General features: G+C 40.3%; 1 protein-coding gene across 1 annotated transcript in view; it reads right to left on the minus strand.

The window, feature by feature from the left end:
• RUNX2 (RUNX family transcription factor 2) overlaps nucleotides 1-23,755 on the minus strand; it is a 285,399-nt gene that overhangs the window by 127,785 nt on the left and 133,859 nt on the right. Inside the window, 2 exon segments of the mRNA XM_042780312.1 lie at nucleotides 2,295-2,451; nucleotides 11,685-12,037. Of these exon segments, the coding sequence (XP_042636246.1) occupies nucleotides 2,295-2,451; nucleotides 11,685-12,037 (510 nt within the window).

Genomic DNA, 23,755 nt, shown 5'->3' on the forward strand with positions numbered 1-23,755 from the left:
CCCTTGCAATCTAAGTCTTGAAGACAAGTCTGGACCAATTTCTCCATCCTGCCTCTGGCAGCAGACTGTAGCATTTCAGATCCTCCACCAAGTCCCAGCTGCTTCAAAGGAAAAATCCTACTTTCTTCAGTTAAGATCATAAGAAATACAGGGGGAGGGGGTCAGCTCTGTTTGGACATAATTACACTTCATCAAAAGAAGCTTTCTTCATCTTCCATGCGTGAAAAGTCTGCAAGCAGTTAAGTCTGTCTTTTTTTTTTTTTTTTTTTAAAATATAAAAATTGCTATTTGGGAAACCAGCCAAAACTCAGAAAGCCAATATAGTAAAACAGTGCACACCCTTTGTTTCTCTTTGAAGTTTCTTAAATAAATATGTTGAGGGTTTACAAAGTACACTATCACTTTGCCATAGTTTCTACTCAAATTGATCAGAGAAAACTTATGCAGCATCTATATAATACAAAAGCAAGGTAAATGAAAACACTAGCTAGAATCTGTAAACTAGAATAAATAACAGCACCCAATCCTTTAAATAGTAACATTCATTACTCTAGTCAAAAATAAAATAATATTAAGTAAGAAGAGTGGTAGAACTCAGAGCAACAGGTAAAATCATCATGTCCAAATTTTCTTTTTCATTCTTACTAGAAAGAAGAGAAACTTTAATTACATTATGGAACTCCACCAATGACTGAGAAAAAAAAAGAACAAATATACCCACAGACACACATATTTAAAACCCAATTAGTCAATGGTAAGATAGGATGTGTGTTTTCTTTCTTTTAATAAAAGTAAAATAAATCGGATTCACAGAGAACTCCCTAGTTTTCATTCTGCCAAAGCCTCTGAGCCTCATTTTATTTCAAATAACCTTTCAGTGACAGTATCTCATTAGCATGTATCTTTTTTTTTTTTTAAGTTAAAAAGTACAACTTCTTGGCCCTGTTCCTAGAAAGTAAACTAAAACTACTCATCGGAAACAGCCTTGCTTGAATTTCCCTTATCAGGTTTTTACAATGGTAATAACTTGACATCTGATCCAAACTAAAGAGCAATTATTAGACCTGTTTTAAAAACTAGTGCTTCTCATTTCCTAATTCAAACCTAGGTTGTAAGGATTCCATAGGGCTTTGAAATTGTCTTTGACCTCAGTCCATTTTCTCTTATTAAAAAAAAAAAAAAAACTCGTTGCTATCCAGTCAATTCTGACTCATAGCTACCCTATAGGGCAGAACAGAACTGCCCCGTAGGGTTTCCAAGGCTGTAAATCTTTACAGCAGCAGACTACCTCATCTTTCTCCTGTAGAGAAGCTGGTGGGTTCAAACCACCGAACTTGAGGTTAGCAGTGGAGTGTTTAACTACTGTGACACCGGGGCTCCTTTTCCTATTAAAGTACTACTTAAAATGGAAATAATAGATTCAATAAATAAATGAATATAATACTTCTAATAATACTTAAAATGGAAATAATAGATTCAATAAATAAATGAATATAATACTTCTAATAATACTTTAATGACTATTAAAAATCCCTCTGTAGCTTAAGTAAATAAAAATTGAAATATTGGTTTCCTTAGAGATTTTTTTAAAAACATTAACCCCATGGATGAAGTAGCTGTGAAAAAAAGGAAATATTTTCTCTTTTAGGATCCATTTAAGGATTGCTAAGATATAAATACGGATTCAGATGGTAGAAATTTTAAATTGTGTGGAAATTTTAAGAGTCCTATCATTCATCTGTCTAGGCAACTCTAGTCATTCTAAATAAGCAATATATTATTCATTTATTCAAATTAAAAACCTTCCATAAAAAATGATGTTTCAGTATTCTTATTATGAGAATAAACTATATTATACAGAGGTAACGTGATAAATGAAGTACATTATGCCAGTTGTTCTTGCAACAAATTAGAGCAAATTAACATTGTCAGGAAACTGATCCAAAGCAGCCATACTTCTTCCCCTTGGCCACTCAAGTCACTGTCATTCAACAACACATAATTCAGAACTGTTCTTTCTCTCTACTTCATATGCTCACACCCAGTGAAATTAGGAACTAGCTCTTCGGTAAACCCTTTTTCAATGTTCAATACCATAAAACTAATGAAAAAGGCTTAAGTACTCATAAAAACACTCAACTTTCATCTGGACGTATTTAAATGAAACATTCAGTAGTTCTATTTAGTAAAAAAAAAAAAAAAAAGGCGCTGATTCATATATAAACTAATCTACATTTCATCAGAGGATTCTAATATGCTTCTCCTATCATCAATATTAAAAATCAGAGACCTACCTCGTCCACTCCGGCCCACAAATCTCAGATCGTTGAACCTTGCTACTTGGTTTTTCATGACAGCAGAGGCATTTCGGAGCTCAGCAGAATAATTTTCATCATTACCCGCCATGACAGTAACCACAGTCCCATCTGGTACCTCTCCGAGGGCTACCACCTACATAAAACAAGAAACACAGCAACAATAATGGCACATTAGAAAAGCTTAAAAACTGAGAATATATTCTCATTGTAAACGATGTGTCTTATCAGGACTTAGTGCTCCAGTTTGGTAATGGCAGACAGAAATGAAGCATCTGCTTATGCACTGTGATGCCACTTCAAACAGACCAATGTTTTGGGGTCCACCCATTTCAAAGGCAGGCGAAAGTTCCCTGCATTTGTTGTTGGACTCTTCACAGAATACATGTACATTTTTATTAAATCCCCATGTTCAGTTGTCCATAGGAATTAGGCCACAGAATGAAAGCTGCAGATTGTATCGTACATATTAAGGCATTGCCTGTCTGCAGCCTGGGAACCCCTGAGGTGTGGTTTCATCCAGATCACAGGCTAAAGAACAGAAAGTCTGGTCAGCTCTACAGGAGAAGATTTGTAGGGGAACTTGGAGTTGCTGACAACATGGAGCCCCAGACACAGTGTAGAATCCAGAACTACATTCTATCTCCTTACTTTCAACTAGTCAAGGGTAATCACACTATAAATATTTACTGAATGCCCACTCTGCAGTGGAATATCCAAAGCCATCAGGAAGGTTAAAGTCTAGGTGCAGAACAGAGACATATACCAAGCTGAAAATGATCAATGAGTAATATAAACAGAGACATATACCTTTAACCACACTCCAGTCTATCCCATTAGATAGATGGTTAGTGTTCAGTTGCTAACCATCTTGAAATTACATCTTTGCCTCTTTAATTGTCAATGGTTAATCTGAGGTGGTACAATGATCAAGTAAAGATCTAGAGTGACTAACTAGTCTTTGTAAAATCTAGACTGACTAGTCTTTGAGAGTAATAAGCATTTTTCACTATTCCAAGGCTAGGGACTACACTTTTAACCAGGTCAGCTAATTTGCAATGTGCGGTCTGATCAGCAGGGAGCCTGGTAAGGGAAGGCTGGTAAAGGTTCTTCACTATCATATAAAAAGCATACTATTCTTAATCTATTATCAAAATCCTTGATTACAACCCCTTTTCTCAACTCATTTCCAGAATTCTATATTCAGATTATTTCTATCTTTTCCATATTCAGCTCCCAGATGCCCTCAAGATAACCAAGCAATGGCTACTGCTAGAGTAACCCACTACTCTGTGATAATAACACCTATGTGTGCTTGTGTGTGTGGCAAACATCCCACTTCCCCTTCTCTCCTCTCTAGTACTACTCCCCCCTCTGACAAGACTTCCATAAAGCAGATCTGAGCATTAAATATCATGCTCCCAATAAGCTTTGTACATACTCTCATTAAAGCAAATTTCTTAGTGTGATTGAAAAATAGACACCACAACTATACTTTAAAGAGCACTGGTGGTGCAACCGTTAAGTGTTCAGCTGCTAACTGAAAGTTCTGCAGTTGGAACCCACCAGCAGTACCACAGGAGAAAAAAACTGGTAATCTGCTTCCATACTAGGAAATTCTTTTGGGCAGTTCTACTATGTCATATCCAGTCACTATGAGTTAGAATCAACTCAACAGCACACAACAATATAACTATACTATCAGTTTGATATTTCCTCAGCCACATAACCTACCCCCAAGGAGCTCTGGTTGCGTAGTGCTTAGGGCATTTGACTGCTAACCAGAAGGCTGGATTTTCAAACCCACCAGCCACTCCGCAGAAGGAAGACTGGGCAACCTACTTCTGTAAAGATTTACCGCCTCAGAAACCCAAAGTGGGGTGACTATGAGTCAGAATCGACTCGATGGCAGTGAGTTTGGTTTTTTGGTTTGGTTATAACCTACCCCAACATCCCCATACTCTAGCCTTTGCTATAGCTAGGAGAACAACAAACAAACAAGAAACTTACCAATATTTTTTTTCACCCCTGCTTTTTCTCTTAGGCAATTTGTAAGTTCCATTCCTTCCTCTAGAACTTTGTTATTCAGTTCAATATCATAATGCATTCCTTAAATTAATCTAGCACCAACTTTTCCACAGCATCCTCACTTTAATACATATATATATATATATTACTGATCTACATTACTCCTTTTGATATATTAGACCAAGGCTGTATATCCTTGGAATTCAGATTATATTATATTAGAAACTCCAAGAGGAAGGGTTTCACCTGTCATATTCACCACTGTATATCCAGCTCCCAAAACTGTGCCTAGCCCACAGTGCTTGATAAATATTTTTTTAAATAAATAAATGAAAGATCTCCATAAACAGATCTTTATGGATGTTTGCCACACACACTTCCCACAGTTAACACTCTAAAAGAGAAAACTAGTTAAGGTTGAATCAGCATCCCTCCTTAGCAGTGATGTGCCCTTGCTTCAAAACACTTTTCTGCAAGCTTTTCCCACCAGAGAGGGAATTATGCCAACTATCCTTTACTTGTAATTATTCTATTCAATATGAGAAGTCTCCCAGTAAGCCCGTAAGAATAAGATTTCCTCCCAAGAGTCCAACCATGCATACTTGAACTAGTGGCTCATATGGGTACTGAATATACATACTGAGATACTCCTGATAAGGAGCACTGGTGACACAGTGATTAAGCACTCAGCGGCTAACAAAAAGGGTGGTGGATCAAACCCACCAGCCGCTCTGTGAGAGAAAGATGTGGCAGTCTGCTTCGACAAAGATTTATAGCCTTGGCCTCTGGGGAGAGTTCTACTCTGTCCTATAAGGTCGACATGAGCCAGAATTTGACTCAACAGCAATGGGTTATGTGTACACCTGATGGAAGCAATGTGCTTTTCAGTACAGTATTTCAACTTCGAAATGCCAAAAATACGAACATTTGGAAATGCTGAAATAACTGACTACATTTGACAGTATTCATCTGATCTCTGACATTTTGTACACTCAGCATATTGTGTTTTAACACCTGCTGTGTGGCTTTCTATGTCAAACTAAATTCGTAACCAATACACATATTAATGAAGGCAGAAAAAATGCGTGCTATTTCAAAGAGAGTAGACGCACTAAAAATTAAGAGGCTCACTTTCTTCCCACCTCTGCTACAATCTCTCACACAAGTTATTTTACCTCCAGGAACCACCATCATCCAACCTATACATTAGAAATTTAAAAAAAAAAAAAAAATCTGTAAAATTTAGAAGATATTATATAAATGGAGTGTAACTCTAGCAATGTACTTTTTGTAAGATGAGGAAGCTAACACAGTATTTGTTCTATTCAAAGTCTGATGTGTGCTAAACATAGAATTTTACTTGTAAGCATCCCTAAAGGTTTCAATTTAATACGTAATTCTTCACTTCGTGTTCTGAGATGTTCTTTGGTGGTGTTGAGAGATACAGGCTGACTGCTGGGTTTCACTCTAGTCTGGCTAGATTTCAGAAAAAAAAAAAAAAGAAAGAAATCTGCCCCATTATAAAAGTTTTCAAGAACTCTGGGACATTATTATTTTACTGCATATTTTTAACATAATGGATTTTTTTTTAGTTAGAAGAAAAGGAAAATTGGTTCAACATGGGAAAATATGAAAGAAAAAATTCCCTAAGAGTAAAATACACAAATTCATTTTACTTTTCTTAAGCAGAATAATAATAATCATATTAAATACTGGTATGTTTTACGTATTACATTTAACAACAATAGGTAATCACAAGTTGTATGAGTTTTCTACGAGGCTTAGAATGTGTCTTGGGGGGGAAAAAAGCTAACTAATACCATGTAGTGACAGCCTCTCCTGCCTCTCCTGTTATGGCTGAACTCTATTTTAAGGAGTAAGTATATTGTTTTTTTCTACTATTCACTCTACCCAATCAGACTGCCCAATGTTTTTCTGAAGAAAATAAAAAAGGGAGCAGGAGTGTACTGTATTTGACTTTATATCAATCAAAAGTATAATTATATGTTTGAGGGTTTTCAAAAAAAGTAAATCTCTGAAGCTAAAAAGTTTCCCTTGGAGATTCTCAACTGTGTTTATCTAAAAGTAAACCAGAAGAATCAAGAAATTTTTACACATTTCATCTGCACCAAATCCAAGCAATGGAAAAACATTTTGCAGGGTAGAAAAGGGTAGAAAGCAGTCAAAACAATCACCGTTGAACTAGTTAGGAATAAGTATGGATTAAAATTTGGTTCTACACTATCCAATACAAAAGTATGGCTCTTCATGGAACAACGTGTGATGAAACCTTAACAATTAAATTTCTAAGTGCTTTTAACATATTAAATCTACAAATACAATACATGTCATGGGAAAGGGGGAAGTAATTTCCTGTCCTGACACCTCAAAATAGCGAAAGAAGTTCCTTTATTCAGCACACCTCACTCTAGCATTTGGATCACATGATACGTAGTTGACTAAAAAAACTAAAAGGATATTTAACTCTAGAAATGCTATTGAAATTTTGTGAGTCCCCTTATGACTGTAACTGTGAATTACTCTAAAAGAGAAGCAATGGAGAATTAACTCAGACCCTTAAAATTGTTTTGTGGTCTTAGAATATGGAAGTTAAAATTGTCTATAACATTTCTACGGATAGAACACTAGTCTTAACTAATCAGTTACTCTTGCAGGTCAATGGCATTTGTCATACTGTACTTACAGAACAATTGAAATATAATTACTTTTCAAGCTAGAATCTGATCAAACATTTCTCTTTTTTTTCTGATTTCAAATATCTCTACTTTCTGTATTGAAGAAAAGGTGAGACAGTAATTGCAAATGGCAAAAATTTTATTCTGTGATAATAATTTTTAAATAGCTTGTTGTATTTAAAAATTTCCAACAAATATTAATTCTGAAAACTTAAGCCCAAATTTGGAAAATGCCATAGAATTACAGGAAAAAAAAAGTAAATACAATGTAATATTTTATAATTTTTAAAATGTCAAAGAAATAAATTTTGGTGGTAATTTATTTCAATTATGAAGCTAATTTGATCATCTCACAAGAGATACACTAGACTTTTGAAAGAATATAAACAGCAATGCCAAGGTTGAAAAAAATGAAAGATAATCTAATATGGCTGTTCTCAAATATATTTCCTAAAAATTTTTTTAGTATTTATTTTCCATCTAAATTTTTCAGATTACCCTACTCAATCTTAAAAATCTTTAAGTAATTTTTATTGCATTTAAACACAAAAAATTGTCTTTATTCAATTTGCAATCTACTGCAATCTGCATAATTTTGCCTAACAATTCACATTAGGTTCAATAAGGTTTTAACAAGTTTAAGAAAAAACACACCCAAACCCATTACTCTCCAGTCAATTCCCACTCATAGCAACCTTATAGGACAGAGTAGAACCGCCCAAAAGGGTTTCCAAGGCTGTCAATCTCTAAGGAAGCAGGCTGCCACATCTTTCTCCATGGAGTGCCTGGTAGGTTCAAACCACCAACCTCTTGGTTAATAGCTGAGCACTTAATCACTGCACCACCTGGGCTCCTCAACAAATTTAATATCTATCTGAAAATGGGTTTTCTTTTTTTAACATTGCTAGAAAAAGATATGGTACTGGTACATATATAGTCCGGTGTTCTCTAACTTAAAACAGCACAATAGACACTACCCTTAGTTTAAAACATACATCTGGACTTCTGCATAGTGTTTCAGCTTGAAACTATTTAAAGCAACTGAATTATGAACCCTGAACACCAGGCTTCACAGTGGAAATGCTGACAGACTCCTAACAATAAGAGTGCTACTGAATGCTGGGTTAACATGTTCTCTCCACTATTCCTACCTGACCATCAACAAGTGAACTCAATTTGCAAATTGCTTTTTTGTCACTAGAACTATCTAGGACAGAAAGGATCTGGGATCCTCTAATAAGATATCTTAACTATTTTAAGCATTCAGTGACATACACCTGAAAGCCATGCTAAAAATATCTATTTCCATTTCCTTGACACCTGGGGAAATGAGTATTTTAAAACCCGAGACCTATGTTAAAAATACAAACTGTGTATTATAACCAACTTTACATATTTTAAAGTATACTAGTTTTTGCACCTTTACATTAGTATAATACAAGTTGTCAGTATAAATGAATTTTTATACAATCCCAAAACACAATCAGATAAACAAGACTAATATAATAATGTTGTCTTAATACAATACATTGTCAACATCATTTTGAAGCACTATCTTAAATTGACATTATCAGTAGACATAGTTTAATGAATTCACTTTTGATCTCTGTAGCTCTAAGCTCAGCGTCATAGACATAAATTATGGGTTCAGTAAATAGTTTAGTGTATTGATTTGAATGCCAGACTTCTCAACATTTAAGTTCTGTATGTTGTTTGTGTGCATGTTTAAAAATGTATTTACCTATCTGCTATCTACTCAACAGCACTAAAATTTATTTTATACATAGCCCTAAATATGATAGCCAAATTGCTGTCACCACTTTTAAAACTGAGACTTCTTTATGTTATTTCTTTATTACAGATGTATTTGATTATGCTGTAAGAGTGTAGAACATCTTATGCTCTCAGGCTATTATCCAGAAAGTAAGGTAAAGAGAGGCAGGTTCTCAACATTCAGGTGAAAACAATAAAAATCGTTATCAAAATATGGATGACCTAAATATCTATACAATTTTTTTTCAGCAGAGAGACAAAACTTCTATATTGAATGGATACTAAGTTTTATACACTATTTGAATTCCTTTAAACTCATGGGGGAGGGGAGCCAGGGGATAGCCAAGTTTTAGATTAATTCAATTAATATGAATTAAAATATTCCATTTAATATGGCTAGTTGTTCTCTGCAGTTTTATTTACAGCTGAAAAGTAAAATAACAAAAATACTTTCTGTAATTACGTATGATTAAGAGTAAATAAAGCAATTTATTTTCAAAATAATTTCAACAGGGTGATAGTGAGAAAACCGGAATAACCAAAATATCTGAGAACATAATAGTTCACACTAAATTGCATTCTATCCTTATGATAAAAAAAAAAAATTCCGTCCAAAATACTCTTGCTCAACATCAATTTAGCATCATAAGTGCAAGAGAAGAAGAGTTCAAGACAGTCATGCCTTAAACATATTACCTGGAAAAACGGTATATGCAGCATCAAACATCTAAATTATATCTTTAAAAATGCAGGCACCTATCCTTATAAACTACAAAACAACTTGTGGCATTGTATAGACAAAATATCTAGATTGATAATTTTGTTTTTATCCAAATGTTAGTTGTTTTGTTTGGGAGGAAACAAATGTTCACCCTGACGTAAAGCAAATTTAGAAATTTCTGGGGCCTTGGACAATGAACATTGCAAAAGATGCCTCATAGGTAAACTTAAACATATTCTGAGCTTTTCATATTCAAGGAAGAAAAAACATCAACCTACAAAATGGTTGGTTTAAAAAAAGAAAAAACATTTCTTGAGCCAACTGCAAAATGAAACTTGCCCCAGAAAGCAACATCCCCTTTCCATAACAATTCATTCTGATTTCTGTTCTGATATAAGAACTGGGGCGATAACCAGCTCTAATTGACCTGGGCTCCTCTTTCTTTTCCATCCCACCCACACACGGAATCTGAATGGGTGCGTGAGGCGGGGACGAGGGGGGGGCGGAGGGAATGTGTGATCAACAACTGAGAACTGCCAGTGTCCCGTGGGAGTTTGGCCCCAGGGTCCACAAAGGAGTAACTGGCACAATTCCTCTCCCCACTCCCTCAAGGCCCTGCTTACCCAGTTCTCCAGAGACCCTAGAGCCCAGGGGACTCACGCCCACCTCCTCAAATTCCCCAGGCGAGAGAGGGCCAGAGGCGTCTCTTTTTGAAAGTTCTTTTCCCTGTCTGCCTAACCGCCCTCTCCATCCTTGGCGTCTAGTCCTGCGAGTGTGGACAGCCGGGTAACCCATTTCCCCTAAAGCCCAGTGCGCGCTTGGCATGGGGCTCCGAGTCTCCCCCTGGCGAGAGCTGCCCAGGGAAATCTGGACAGCATTAAGGAGACTCTCCGGGCTACTGCGAGAGGATGCGGACCCTACATCCTCAACCTGCCAAACTGATGCCTGAGACTCCACCACTGACACCCAACCTCAAACTAACGGGCAGCGCCCGCTGAGGAGGCCGCGGGGCAAGCGGCGGCCGCTCTGAGACCCCGGCGTGACTCCCTCCGCAGCACACCACGGCCAGGAACCACCCACTATCTTTGGGAAGCAGAAGAAGGACGGGCGACATGACTTTTGGTATTTAAGTACTTAAAAATCATAATAATAAAATCTGCAAAATGTCACCTCAGTTTACAAGTCGGGGAAACCGAAGATGTTTCACAGGTTTCCTTCTCAACTCTCCATGACTGGCCAAGGCAGGAGTTCGCCCCGGGCGGCAAGAGGCGGCCCGAGCCCCCGCCCCCTCCCCCAGCCCGCGCTTCCTTGCACTCGAGGGTCCAGCGCCGGGCCCAGGAGCTCCTCTGCCTCTAGCAGCGCAGCGACCCCGCCTTCCTCGTCGGTAACGGGAACTGGCGCGGGTCAGCGAACAGAGCAAATGCCCGCGTCTAGCAACCTCTCCGCTCCCCGAGTGCCCAGGTGTGTCCTAGACCCTCCCTGACACCGGTACTCGGGCCCGCGCGCCTCAGCCGGTAACTCGCGCCCCACCTCGGCTCAGGCCCCACGAATATCGGTCTCCGAGCCCGAGAGGGCCCGGGGCCTCTGGGGCTCAAATGAGTTAGAGGGGGCGCCGAGACCAGCGGACGGGCGTTCTGCTGGAAGTGGAGGGATGGAATGGGATTAGGATCGCACGGGACCCCGAGGATGCGGCAGTGCGCGCAACCCGTGGTGCGCGGTCGGCCGAGTTGCGGGGGAAAGAGTGCAGTAGTACACCGGGAGAGTACTGGGATCCTGGCCCCTGGGGAAGGGGGCGGGGTGGGGTGAAGGCGCAGAATGGGCACCTGGGGACTCCTAGAAAACGGGAGAAGACTCAGGGGAGGGGGTTAGAACAGAGGCCGGAAAGCTTGAGGGATGATGTTCAGGTAAAGGGGACATGGGCTAAGGTCAGGGTGGCTGCGGGCTCAGGTGGGAGAGGGAATCGGGATCCTTGCGGGGTGACTGAGCCCGGAGCATGGCTGGCGAACGAAACAGGGTCAGCTGGGGCCCCTCGGGTTAAAACGGCGTAGAATAGAGGCTTTGGAAGTCGACTGGGCCCCAGCCCAGGCGAGTGTGGAGACACCGGCGAGCAGGTCCCGCGGCGAAGGGCCAGGGGTGGCTGCAGCCTCTTACCTTGAAGGCCACGGGCAGCGTCTTGTTGCAGCGCCAGTGCGATGGCAGCACGGAGCACAGGAAGTTGGGGCTGTCGGTGCGGACGAGCTCGGCCGGGTGGTCGGCGATAATCTCTACCATGGTGCGGTTGTCGTGCGGCGGCCGCAACCGGGGCACTGCGGCCGCGGCTGCTGCTGCAGCCGCCGCCGCCGCTGCCGCCGCCGCCGCCTCCTGCTGCTGCTGCTGCTGCTGCTGCTGCTGCTGCTGCTGCTGCTGCTGCTGTTGTTGCGCAGCCACCACCGGACTCACGTCGCTCATCTTGCCGGGCTGCAGGCTGCTGGAGGGGGGGCTGAAGCGCCGGCTGGTGCTCGGATCTACGGGAATACGCATCACAACAGCCACAAGTTAGCGAAGTGGCCGGGGGAGGGGGAGGAGGGTGGAAATGAGGGGCGAGGAGGAGGAAATTGGGGGGGTGGAGGCGAGACAGGGGGAAAGGGGATGGAGGTGATGGGGCTGAGGAGGTGAGAGATCAAGTTTGATGGAGCCGACTGCCGGGCGGAGTTTGATGGGGCCAGCGGTGCGGATGCACAGCAGTCGGGCCGGCGGGTAGGGCGGCCCGGGAGGCGCAGATCTTGGCCGGAGCCTTTGAAACTCCCAGGGTGGCAGCTGCGAACGGGCCCGGGGGCACGTTTGGCCCTGGGAGGCAGGGGGCTTGAGTTTGCAGCGTGGAATGGGGTCCCCTGGGGCACCGTGTCCTGGGTGCGCTGGCGCCCCCTCCCAGTTCGAGTCCAGCGGTGGAGTAGAGTAGATTCAGCAATGCAGCCCGGGAGCCCGCACAGCCGCGCGCAGCTCCCCAGCTGCAGGCGTCCGCGCCTCCGCCCTCCCGCGCCGCCGCCGCCTCCGCCTCCTCCGCGGCTGCCGCCACTCGCCCCGCTTCGGCTGCTCGCTCAGATTCCTCCCGAGGCGGCTGCCAGCCGGGCTCCTCGGCTGGGTTCCTTCCTCTCCCTTCTTCTCTTCTCTCCCTCTCACCGCCACCTCTTTGCATTCACTCCCTCCTGCTATTTGCAAGACTCCCCAGTCCCTTGCACTTCAAGGTGTCTGTCAGGAGGTAAGTCGCGGGCAGCGGATCTCGGGACAGCGGATCTTGAGCCTGCGAACCGCAGCCGCTGCCGCCGCCCGCCAGCCACGAGAAGGAGCCCCCCGGACGCTGCACGCAGCTTCCGAAGCTGAGAGTGGCGGCCCCAGTCTAGGGGGATCTCGCCTGGTCGTGTCTTTTTGGCCCCCCTCCCCAAGACAAGGGACCCCTCTTGGCCAGACGAGATTGAAGCTGAGACTCCAGGGAGCCGGGGGCTGATCTGACTGTCGTTATTTTTCGTTGTAACTTCAGGAGAGGAGGAAGGAAAATTCTTGAGCGTCTGTGCTGACTTCTCAGCACTGTTCACCCACCCCACCCCACCCCACCCCCACCTCTGCCGGAGCGGCTGGGGGGGGTGATCTTGCAGAGTTTGGGTGTGTTTTTTTGTTGTTGTTTTTGGTTATAAGTGGCACAAAAAAAAAAATGGGGGGGTGGCACTTGTCAAAATAGTTTTTAGAAACTCAAGTGAGTGACGGAACACGTCTTGTTTCTTACACAGTTAAACATGCTATTCCTAGAGAACAAGGATTAGTCTTTGAAGGACTGGAAAACTGTCAGCTTGGTGATTAAAATAAGTTGCAAAAACCCTTGCTGGGATAAAACCCAGCAGTTTTCCATGAATTTCTATCCTTTATTAAGTCTATTCTGCATCTAAAACTAAGTCTAGTGTCTTAACTTTCTTCCGCACGGCTCCTGGGGGGAAAAAATTATAAATAAAAAATTCAGAATGCTTCAATGGCTGTTTGTTTATGTATTTATTTCCCAATGTGGGTTAAAAAAGCGACTTTGGAACCCCAAAAAAGTTGTGGTCGAGAGGATGAAGGAGCGCGAAAAAAAGCGGCAGTTTTTACCTAAAATGTGGTTTTTGGAGGCTGGGATTTCTAATGATTAGGTTTTTGTGGTTTATATAGACACGACTCTGGCGAGGGCGATCATTACGCTGATGAGAGTCAGAAGCACGTGGGTGTCTCCGACCAGCCTCAAACTCTGAACCTTAAAAACAAATAAAACAATGTGCGGAGCCCGCAGAAGCCGGGAAATCTGCTTGAGGCTATTGCACCGCCAAGATGGGGACACAGGGCCTTTCCCCCTCTGTGTTGCGAATTGCTACCTTCTTTGCTTTTTGTTAAGCTAGTTTAAATCTTTTAAACCTTGGAAATACATTTGCAAAAAGAATCCTTAGTCGCTAGAGTTTCAAAGATTGTTCATAGGTTATTTGACACAATAATAAGTGATTTTATAAAGAAAAATGTTTAAATTATTATGAAGTATTAAAGAAGAAAGATGATTGGGTCAACATTCCCCAGCCCCATCTCATTCAAGACAATTTACATACCCATTAATACGTGTTTTTATTGCTCAGCGCAGACGCCTCCTTCCCCCTGGTAGCGACCTGCCACGACCCTCCCTCTCAGTTTTTAAAGCTTTGATACCACTCGCAGAGCGTGCACTTGGGATCTGCGCCTTTAAAAGGACCTAGAAGGGCTTCGAGAGCGTGGGAGATGCGGAAGAATAGTGTCTGGTGTCCGTCTCGGACTTCAAATAAAAGATGAACTTGGAGGGCTGTGTTGGCGTCCTGTGGAAACCAGGAACTGCCCATCTGGAAATACGTGCTGGAGACAGAGGGGCTTCGAGAGTGCTCGAGGGGCTGGGCGTGCGCTCTCGCGGAGGAAAGGATGGAGTTCCGGGGACTTTGCTCTGTCTTTCCTATTTGGAGCATTATTTTTACCTTTCCTTTTCTCCATTCACTCCTTCAAGCCTCCCCCGTCTGTTTTTCTCTTTCCCACTTTTCTCTCCACTTTCCCGCCTCTCCCCCCCCCCCGAAATCCCTGTACACGCGCTAGTCTCTTTACATCGCCCCTCCCACATTCTCGCCTTCGAAGGCCTCCTGCCACTGCCAACCTCAGTGGCTCAAAGAAGCGATTCTTCACCACCCGCCCTGACACCCATTCCCCAATCCCCTCCTGGGTCCTGGCAAACTGGTCATCCTGTCCGGCCTCCGCTGGTGTGCGAGACCCAGTTCAGCCGAACGAACTTGAACGCTCAGCGAAGAGCTGAGCCGTCTGCTGCGCGTGCGATTTTTAATTATCTTTTCGGTCACAGGGGAGAGCTCTAACCCTGGGCACCGTCGCACCGAAGGCGCACACACAAGAGTCTAGCTTCCTCAGCCGCAGGCAGCGGACCCGAGATGGGAAGCTAGACTACCCTACCAAAAGAAAAAAAAAAAATCACCCTTTTTACACTGAGTGGCACTCAGACATACATCCCCACAAAGGCATCTTTTAAATACACGTACACAAATCACACACACGGATTTTTGTTTTGTTTTGCCTTTGGAAGAGGCAGTTTTATTGTGGGCCACATTGTGCCACTGTCTAACAGAGATCCCTGGCTTATTGTGTTGTGTTGTGTTGTGTTTTTTAAGGAGCGGGGCCTGCAGAGGAGGGGAGGAATTACAAGATATGGATTATTTCTGCCGTCAAAGGGAAATAAAGATTCTGTAACTACCATAGTGGGTGACCCTGGCAGCCTTTTCTGGACTTGTTTTTGCCCTCCCAAGGAAATCCACAGAACAGAGAACTCCCAGGAAAGTTGAAGATGTTGAGAATATCAACAGTTTAAATATGGGTGACCAGAGGGACGTTATATTTTAAAATAAGAAATTATCAGACAGTTTTATCGTCTTGGTAATCATCCTGAGGATGTTGCCTCTCTCTTTTGCCATGGCTGTTTTGTCCTTTCTTTGTCTTGCTGCAATAAGACTATTGGGATGGGCTGCAAAATATGCAGGCCTCAATGGCTGATTACACCGACAGGGAGTATTCAGGGTGACTTAATCAATGAGAGATTATTTATTTAATTAATCGCATCCGGTAATTCAGTTTTATAGCTTTCCCTGGCATCCTTCCTCCATTTCACATTTTAATGGAACTAATATAAGCAACTCTTGGAAGTTACTCTTCTTGGATCCCTTAAAATATCCTACAGTTATTTATAATGTGGAAATGAAATTTTCCACTGAATACTCTAACAAAGTTTCAGGTATCTGGCACAGCAGATTTTCAGTCTCCTTTCAAAAATATCCTTTTGCTGAACATTCACACTCTCAACTGGAACTGACTGAGCCTGGAACTGATGATGTCTTGGCACAAAGTGTTACATTTAAAGGAAGAAAAAAAATTTACAGACCCTAAACCGAAGCTCTACTGGTAAAGTAGGCACATAGGAAATCATAACATTTTACATATGTGTATTTTGTGATCTCACCCTTGAGTTAAGATTTTCTTCTACCCCCCCAAAAGCATATCATGCAGTAGATTTTTTTCAGAAATACCCATATTTTCAGTTTCCTGCTATGCCGTGAAAAAGAACATAGATTTTTTTCTGAGAACATGGCTAATCTGAAAGACATAAGCCCCAATTTTCCCCTCTATGTCTTTTAATATTTAATATAATTGTCAGTAAGGATACCTGGCAATTCTGACTTCCCAGGCAAACAAAGTGAGATGTGAGTCAAGTTATTTACCTAACAAAGAACTGAATCCACAAACTGGGAACAGAACCAACCCACGCTCCTTTCATTCAGATTTCCTGTTCTGTCTCCTACACATCATTTTATTTATTTATTTATTTTTCATATTGAAAGTGAAAAAGTCATTGTAAAATCTTAAAATATCTCTCCATGGGCCAACTAGTAAAGTGGGACAACCTTTCAGATGTACAATAAAAAATTATGGACATTTTGATGATGCCTAACGCTTTGAATGTGTCATTTGAGGGAACTTTATGAGTAGAGCCATCTTTAGAGGGTTTTCCTTTGGCCCAAGACCAAGTGAAGGTTACTCAGCACTTAAAGAAGACACACTGCAACTAGACCAGGAGTCATCTAACTACATCCCACAGGCCAAATCTGTACTGGCACTTATTTTGGTACAACCACAAGCTAAGAATGGTGTTTGCATTTTTGAATAGTTGGAAAACAATCAAATGTAGACTTTCATGCCACATGAAAATTATGTGAAATTCAGATTGCAGTGTCCATAAATGAAGTCTTATTGGACTACATCAATGCTTATTTGTGTACATATTGTCCATAGTTACCTTCAAGCTAAAACAGCAGAATGCTTGTGATAAAGGTTTTTTGCCTCACAAAGCCTAAAATATTTACTATCTAGTTCTTAACAGAAAAACTTTGCTGACCTCTGTCCTAAACTGAAGTGAAAGATTCAGGACTCTGACAAAATAGAAGAGGGGAAAGGAATTGTTATGGATTGAATTGAATTGTGTCCCCCCCAAAAAATGTGTTGTAAATCTTAACTTCTATAACTGCAGCTATAATTCCATTTGGGAATGAGTTGTCTTTGTTATGTTAATGAGGCAGAATTAATATAGGGTGAGTCTTAAATCAATCTCTTACAAGATATAAAAGGAACAGTTTAAGCAAGCAAAGATGAGGGGAGATATATGCCAAGCTACACGGAGATCTCCAAGGAACCAGGAATCAGAAGCTGAAGAGATAAGGACCTTCCCTCAGAAACCCAAGGAGGGGTCGCTATGAGTTGGGTCCAACTCGATGACAAATAACAACAACAACAATCAGAGCCCACAGAGAGGAAAAACCTTCCTCTAGAGCCAGTGCCCTGAATTCAGATTTCTAGCCTCCTTATGTCCTCTTATAAACTGTGAGAAAAGCCACTTCTGTTTGTTAAAACCATCTGTTGGGGCATTTCTCTCATAGCTGCACTAGGTAACTAAGATTAGGGTAGGTATTAAAGAGGATACTGGGGTGCAGGATGCATGAGGTCCAAATTAGTTCTTAAAAGTGAAAATGCATCATTTGTAAATCTTCTATTACCTGTATATCAATCATTTAGACTAATATTTTTGCCTTCATAATTTTGGATATGCCAAATTAGAGTGAAAAGAATGAGGAGTTAATTATTCTTCATGGGCTCCTTCAGAACAATTGCCTTACACATCTCTATATGCCAGTATCTTCCAATAAAGAGGGAGAACATTAACTGCGTAGATGAGAAAAGAGTGAAAAAACTTTAATGTGATCTGAATATGAGAATGATAGTTAAGACTTTAATGAATTTATTTCAAGAAGATTGTTTTACAAATGATTACACATACACAACAAATTTCACAAGTCTCATACACACTTTTGAGGAACTGGGTTTAAGCACTCGGCTGCTAACTGAAAGGTTGGCAGTTCGAATTCACCCAGAGATGCCTCAGAAGAAAGTCCTGGCAATCTACTTCCAAAAAATTAGCCATGAAACTCCTACTGTGGAGTTCTACGTGGGGTCACCATGAACCGGAACTGATGACAACTGGTTGGTTATACACATTTTAAAGACAGCATAATTATTTAAGTGATCCAAAATCTTTGTGACATTTTTATGTTTTAATTTTTAATTAACTTAAATTTAATTGTTAAATACTGCCTGATTTGTTGTAAGCTCAGTAATTTTTCCCCATTGTCAGTGAACTACAATAATTTGCATGACTGTAACAAGAGATTAAATGTTTGTAGTGAAAGGCTTAGCATCATAAACTTGCTCCTGTTCTAGTTAGCCTTCCAGGAGCTCTGGTGGCAAGATGCCTAAGGCATTGGACTGCTAACCAGAGGCTGGTGGTTCAAACCCACCCCACTTCTCAAAAGGAAGGTTGGGCAATCTACTTCCATAGTGATACCATCTCAGATACCCAAGGAGGGGTCACTGTGAGTCGGATCTGACTTCACGGCAGTACATTTGGTTTGGTTTTTTGGTAGTTAGTCTTCCCAAGGGCCACTTTCAGACACTTATAAGAGAGTATAGTATTGGAGTAAAAACACTGACACTCACCATATGACTTTTCAGAACCACTTTTATGGAACATCTTTCTAATTGCTCTTCCTACATGGTACTGACTAAAGTGTGTATGTTTTTGTTTGACTAAAACATCAACTTATTAAAATGATCCTCAAGTTCCTTGAAGAGTAGTATAATTTCTAAACAGTTTTAATTTATTACTTAGGAGGAGGAGAAATAAAACTAATTTTCTGTAATCAGGTTTCTGACACTTTAGTGTTGGCATTGTCTGTGGTGGCAGAGTTGATTTTTGAAAAGCAGTAGAATGTTATACATAAAAGTTTATAGAGGTCTGTGATGAAACATTTAAGAACACCTCAAAATCAAAGGTTTCTTATAGTAATTCAATCATTTTTTATTGATCAAGGCACCAAGGATGGTACCAACCAATTCTATTCCTACTGTCCACAGTTCCAAAGTTCTATTCTCTAGAGTTCTATTTACTTCTTCCTAGCCAATTCCTAGTTGTTCCAATCCCTTTCTATAGTCAATAATTCTTATAAATGTAAGTGATTGGGCATACAAGGAATAAAGTTATGCTTTGTGACACCAAGATGAAGGGGTGGGGAAGAGTAGTGTAGGAAAAGAGATTTTATGTTATTGAAGTTAACTTGATAACAACTTAAACTAGGTTGTTATGAATTTAGGAGATTAAATGTAATCCTCATGGCAACCACAAAGAATATTCAGAAACACTTTCACCAACGTTTTTACTGAAGCTCACTGCCATCACATCGATTCCAGCTCATAATGACCCCCATTGGGTTTCCAAGGCTGTAAATCTTTACAGGAGTAGATGGTCCCATCTTCCTTCTGTGTGTTTTCCCCCAGACTTTCTAAAAATACACTTCCTCCTTGCCATCTAGCTATGAGCAAGTTCTACAAGCAATGATTCTTTCATCGTCTCCAACTTTAAATGAGTCTCTTGAATTTGCTTTTGTTGAACAGGATCTTTTCCTCAGTCACATCCCCATCAGCCACTATTTTTCTTCCAGATCATTCTTCTTCCTTAAATATCCTGGTTATCAGTTTGTAGCTTCTCAGTTCCAAATTCATCCTTTTTATCTGCTCTCTCTGTGAAATAAATCTAGGCCCCTTAAACATCATTTCTTAAACAGTAGGCATTGAAGTATTTTTAGTAGGTGCTATATTGAGGAAACATTTCAGGAGGTCAGGACTTGGCTTCCTGGTTCCCTTGTGCTCTCTCATAAGGACCCTAACATGTGTAGCTGCTCCAGCAATAGGCTCCTGAACTACACAGTGACCATCAATACCCAGGAGCTAGCAACTTCCCACAACAATCTCCTGCCTTGGGCACTTCTATAGCAGAGTGCCTCTGGTGAGACACCTCTCCCAAAGGGCATATTTCCAGCATGTTTCACCATTGCAATTTCTACCAGTGCTGTGCCCTCCACAACAATGTCTAATGCTCAACTCTTGGCAGGAAGGGGGTAAGTGGAGCTCTTACTTGGTTGCTCTACTTCAGCCCTAGAAATACTGGCTGCTCTTATTCTTATATTCTCTAGAGTTCTATTTACTTCTTCCTAGCCAATTCCTTGTTGCCCCAATCCCTTTCTATACTCAATAATTCTTATAAATGTGAGTGATTGGGCATACAAGGAATAAAGTTATGCTTCTGACACCAAGATGAAGGGGTGGGGAAGAGTAGTATAGGAAAAGAGATTTTATATGTTATTGAAGTTAACTTGATAGCAACTTAAACTAGGTTGTTATGAATTTAGGAGATTAAATGTAATCCTCATGGCAACCACAAAGAAAATCATTTAAAATATACATTAAAATAAATGTGAAGTGAATCAAAATGGTTCGCTACAAAAAAAATTAACACAAAAGTAGGCAATTTTGGAGGAAATGACAGACAAAGAAATATGGAATACAGAAAACAAATTGCAAAATGGCCAAAATAAGTCATTCCCTATCAGTAAAACTTTAAATGTAAATGGGTTAAACTCTCCAATCAAAAGGCAGAGATTAGCAGAATGGGTAAGAATACAGATCCAACTATAAGATGTCTACAAGAGACCCACTTTAGAACCAAAGACACAAATAGGTTGAAAGTGGAAGGGAAAAAAAAAATCCATGCAAATAGTAAATAAAAAAAAAAAAAAAAAAAGGGGGTGATTCATAGTGACCCCACCTTGGGTTTCCAAGGTAGTATTACTACAGAAATAGATTGCCCAATCTTCCTTCTGAGGAGTGGCTGGTAGGTCTGAACTGCTAGCCTTCTGGTTGGCAGGAAAATGCCTTAGGCACTATGCCACTAGAGCTCCTATATTAATAGCAGACAAAATAGACTTTAAGTAAAAATCTGTTACAAGAGACAAATAAGGAAATTATATAATGATAAAAGATCAATTCATCAAGACTATATAACAATTTTAAATCCACAGGCAACTAACACCAAACACTCAAAATATATGAAGCAAACATTAACAGAATTGAAGGGAGATATGAACAGTTCTAGGCATTCCTGGTTGGTGCAAATGGTTAAGTGCTCAACTACTAACTGAAAGGTTGGCATTTTGAACCTGCCCAAAGTTACCTCAGAATAAAGGCCTGGTGATCTACTTCTGAAATGTTACAGCCTAGAAAACCTTATGGAATGTATTTCTACTGTGCAACACATACGACCATAGTGAACCAGAAATGACTCAACAGCAACTGAAGTGGACAGTTCTACAATAATAGTTGGAGGCTTCAATATTCCACTTTCAATAACTTATAGAAAATCTAGAGAGAAGATCAATTATGAAATACAAGATTTGAACAAAACTATAAAAGAACTATACCTAACAGATGTATATAGAACACTCTACACAAAAATACCAGAATATACATTCTCTTCCAATGCACATGGATCATAACCCATAGCAATGAAGTCTCTGGGGCTGGATTGCTAAACCCACTCCACTCCACCTCTGGACTTCAACTGGAAAGGAGTGCCACTGTACCCATGACATGGTGCCCCAGGAGACCCTACTCCATGCTGCAACACAATATTAAACAACCAGTGGGTCAAATAAGAAACCACAAGGGAAATTAGTCAGTACTTAGAGACAAATGAAACTGTAAGCACAACATACCAAAACATATGGGATGCAGTGTAAGCAGTGCTCAGTGGAAAACTTATAGCTGTAAATAGCTACATTAGATATCAATCAATAACCTAAATTTACACCTTGAAGAACTATAAAAAGAAGAGTAACTAAACTCAAAACTAACAGAAGGAAATCAGAGGAAAATAATAATGATTGTAGTAGAGATAAATGAAAAAGAGAATAGAAAAATAATAAAGGAATAACCAACAAATCAGAAGTTGGTTCTTTGAAAAGATCATTAAAATTGACAAACATTTAGCTATATTGACAATAGAAAATCCAAATAACTAAATTCAGAAATGAAAGTGGGGACATCACTACTGACTCTAAAGGAATAAAAAGGATTATGAGAGAATACTATAAACAATTGCATGCTAATAATTAGATAAACTAGATGAAATGGGTAAGTGTCAAGAAACACATAAACTATCTAAAATGACTTCTGAGAAAATAGAAATTCTAAACATACAACAAGTGAAGAGATTGAAGTAGTATCAAAAACCTTCCTGCTAATAAAAGCCCAAGACCAGATAACTCCACTTATGGATTCTACCAAACAATCAAAGAAGAATTAACACTAATCCATCTTAAAACTCTTCCAAATAATAGAAGGGGAGGGAACAATTCCTAACTCATTTTATGAGACCAGTATTACCTGATACTAAAGCCAGCTCTGGTGACGTAGTGCCTATAGCATTTGACTGCTAACCAGAAGGCTGGCAGTTCAAACACTCCAGCCATTGCTCTGAAGGAAGATTAGGCAATCTACTTTCATAGAGATACGGCCTCAGAAATCCAAGGAAGGGTCTGTATGAGTCAGGACTAACTCAACAGCAGTGAGTTGTTATTTATTTATTTATTTATCTATTGGTTTGAAAGACAGCTAAAGACATCACAAGGAAAGAAAACTACTGACCAATTTTCCTTATGAATATAGATGCAAAGTTTCCCAATAAGATACTAGCACACTGAATCCAACAGCATATTAAAAGTTTTATACACCTTGACCAAGTAAGATTTATCCCTGGAATGCAAGGATGGTTCAGCATAAGAAAATCAACTGATGCAATATATCACATTAATGGAATAAAGGAAAAGAACTATATAATTATCTCAATTTGTGTAGAAAAGGCATTTGACAAAATCAAACATATTGACATGATAAAAAAAAAAAAAACTCAGCAAACTAGAAATAGAAGGGAAATTATTCAACATGATAAAAAGCAATCATAAAAAACCCACAGCTAACATCAAATCAATTGAGAAAGACTGAAAGCTTTCCCTTAAGATTAGAAAAATGCGAGGGTAAGTACCCACAACACTCCTGTTTAACATTGTACTGGAAGTCCTACCCAGAGTAATTGGACAAGAAAAAGAAAGAAAATGCACCCAAACTGGAAAGGAAGAAGTAAAATTATTAATCTCACTACCATCTAGTCGGATCTGACTCATAGTCAACCCCTCCTTAGGTTTCCAAGGCAATATCACTATGGAAGTAGATTGCCCAATCTTCCTTCCAAGGAGTAGCTGATGAGTAGCTGACATAATAATATATATAGAAAGTCCAAAGGGTTTACAAGAAAGTTACTAGAGTTAATAAATGAAGTCAGCAAAGTTTCTGGATATAAGATAAGCACAAAAAAATTAGTTGTGTTTTTATAAACCAACAATAGACAAGGTGAAAAAGAAATTAAGAAAACAATTCCATTTACATCTAAAACAATATAGTCAAAAAAAAAAAAGAAAAGAAAAGAAAAACAAAACCTCACTGCCGTCAAGTTGAATCTGGCTCACAGTGACACCTCCTTGGATTTCGAAGGCAGTAACACTATGGAAGTAGATTGCCCAACCTTCCTTCTGAGAAGCTGCTAGTGAGTTTGAACTTCCAGCCTTCTGGTTAGTAGTCAAGTGCCTTAGGTACTATGCCACCAGAGCTCCTCCCAAAACAATATAATACTTAGGAATAAATTTAACTAGTGA

This window comes from Orycteropus afer, unplaced genomic scaffold (assembly GCF_000298275.1).
Source record: "Orycteropus afer afer isolate SDZICR_OR568_19922 unplaced genomic scaffold, OryAfe1.0 scaffold00034, whole genome shotgun sequence".
NCBI lineage: Eukaryota > Metazoa > Chordata > Mammalia > Tubulidentata > Orycteropodidae > Orycteropus > Orycteropus afer.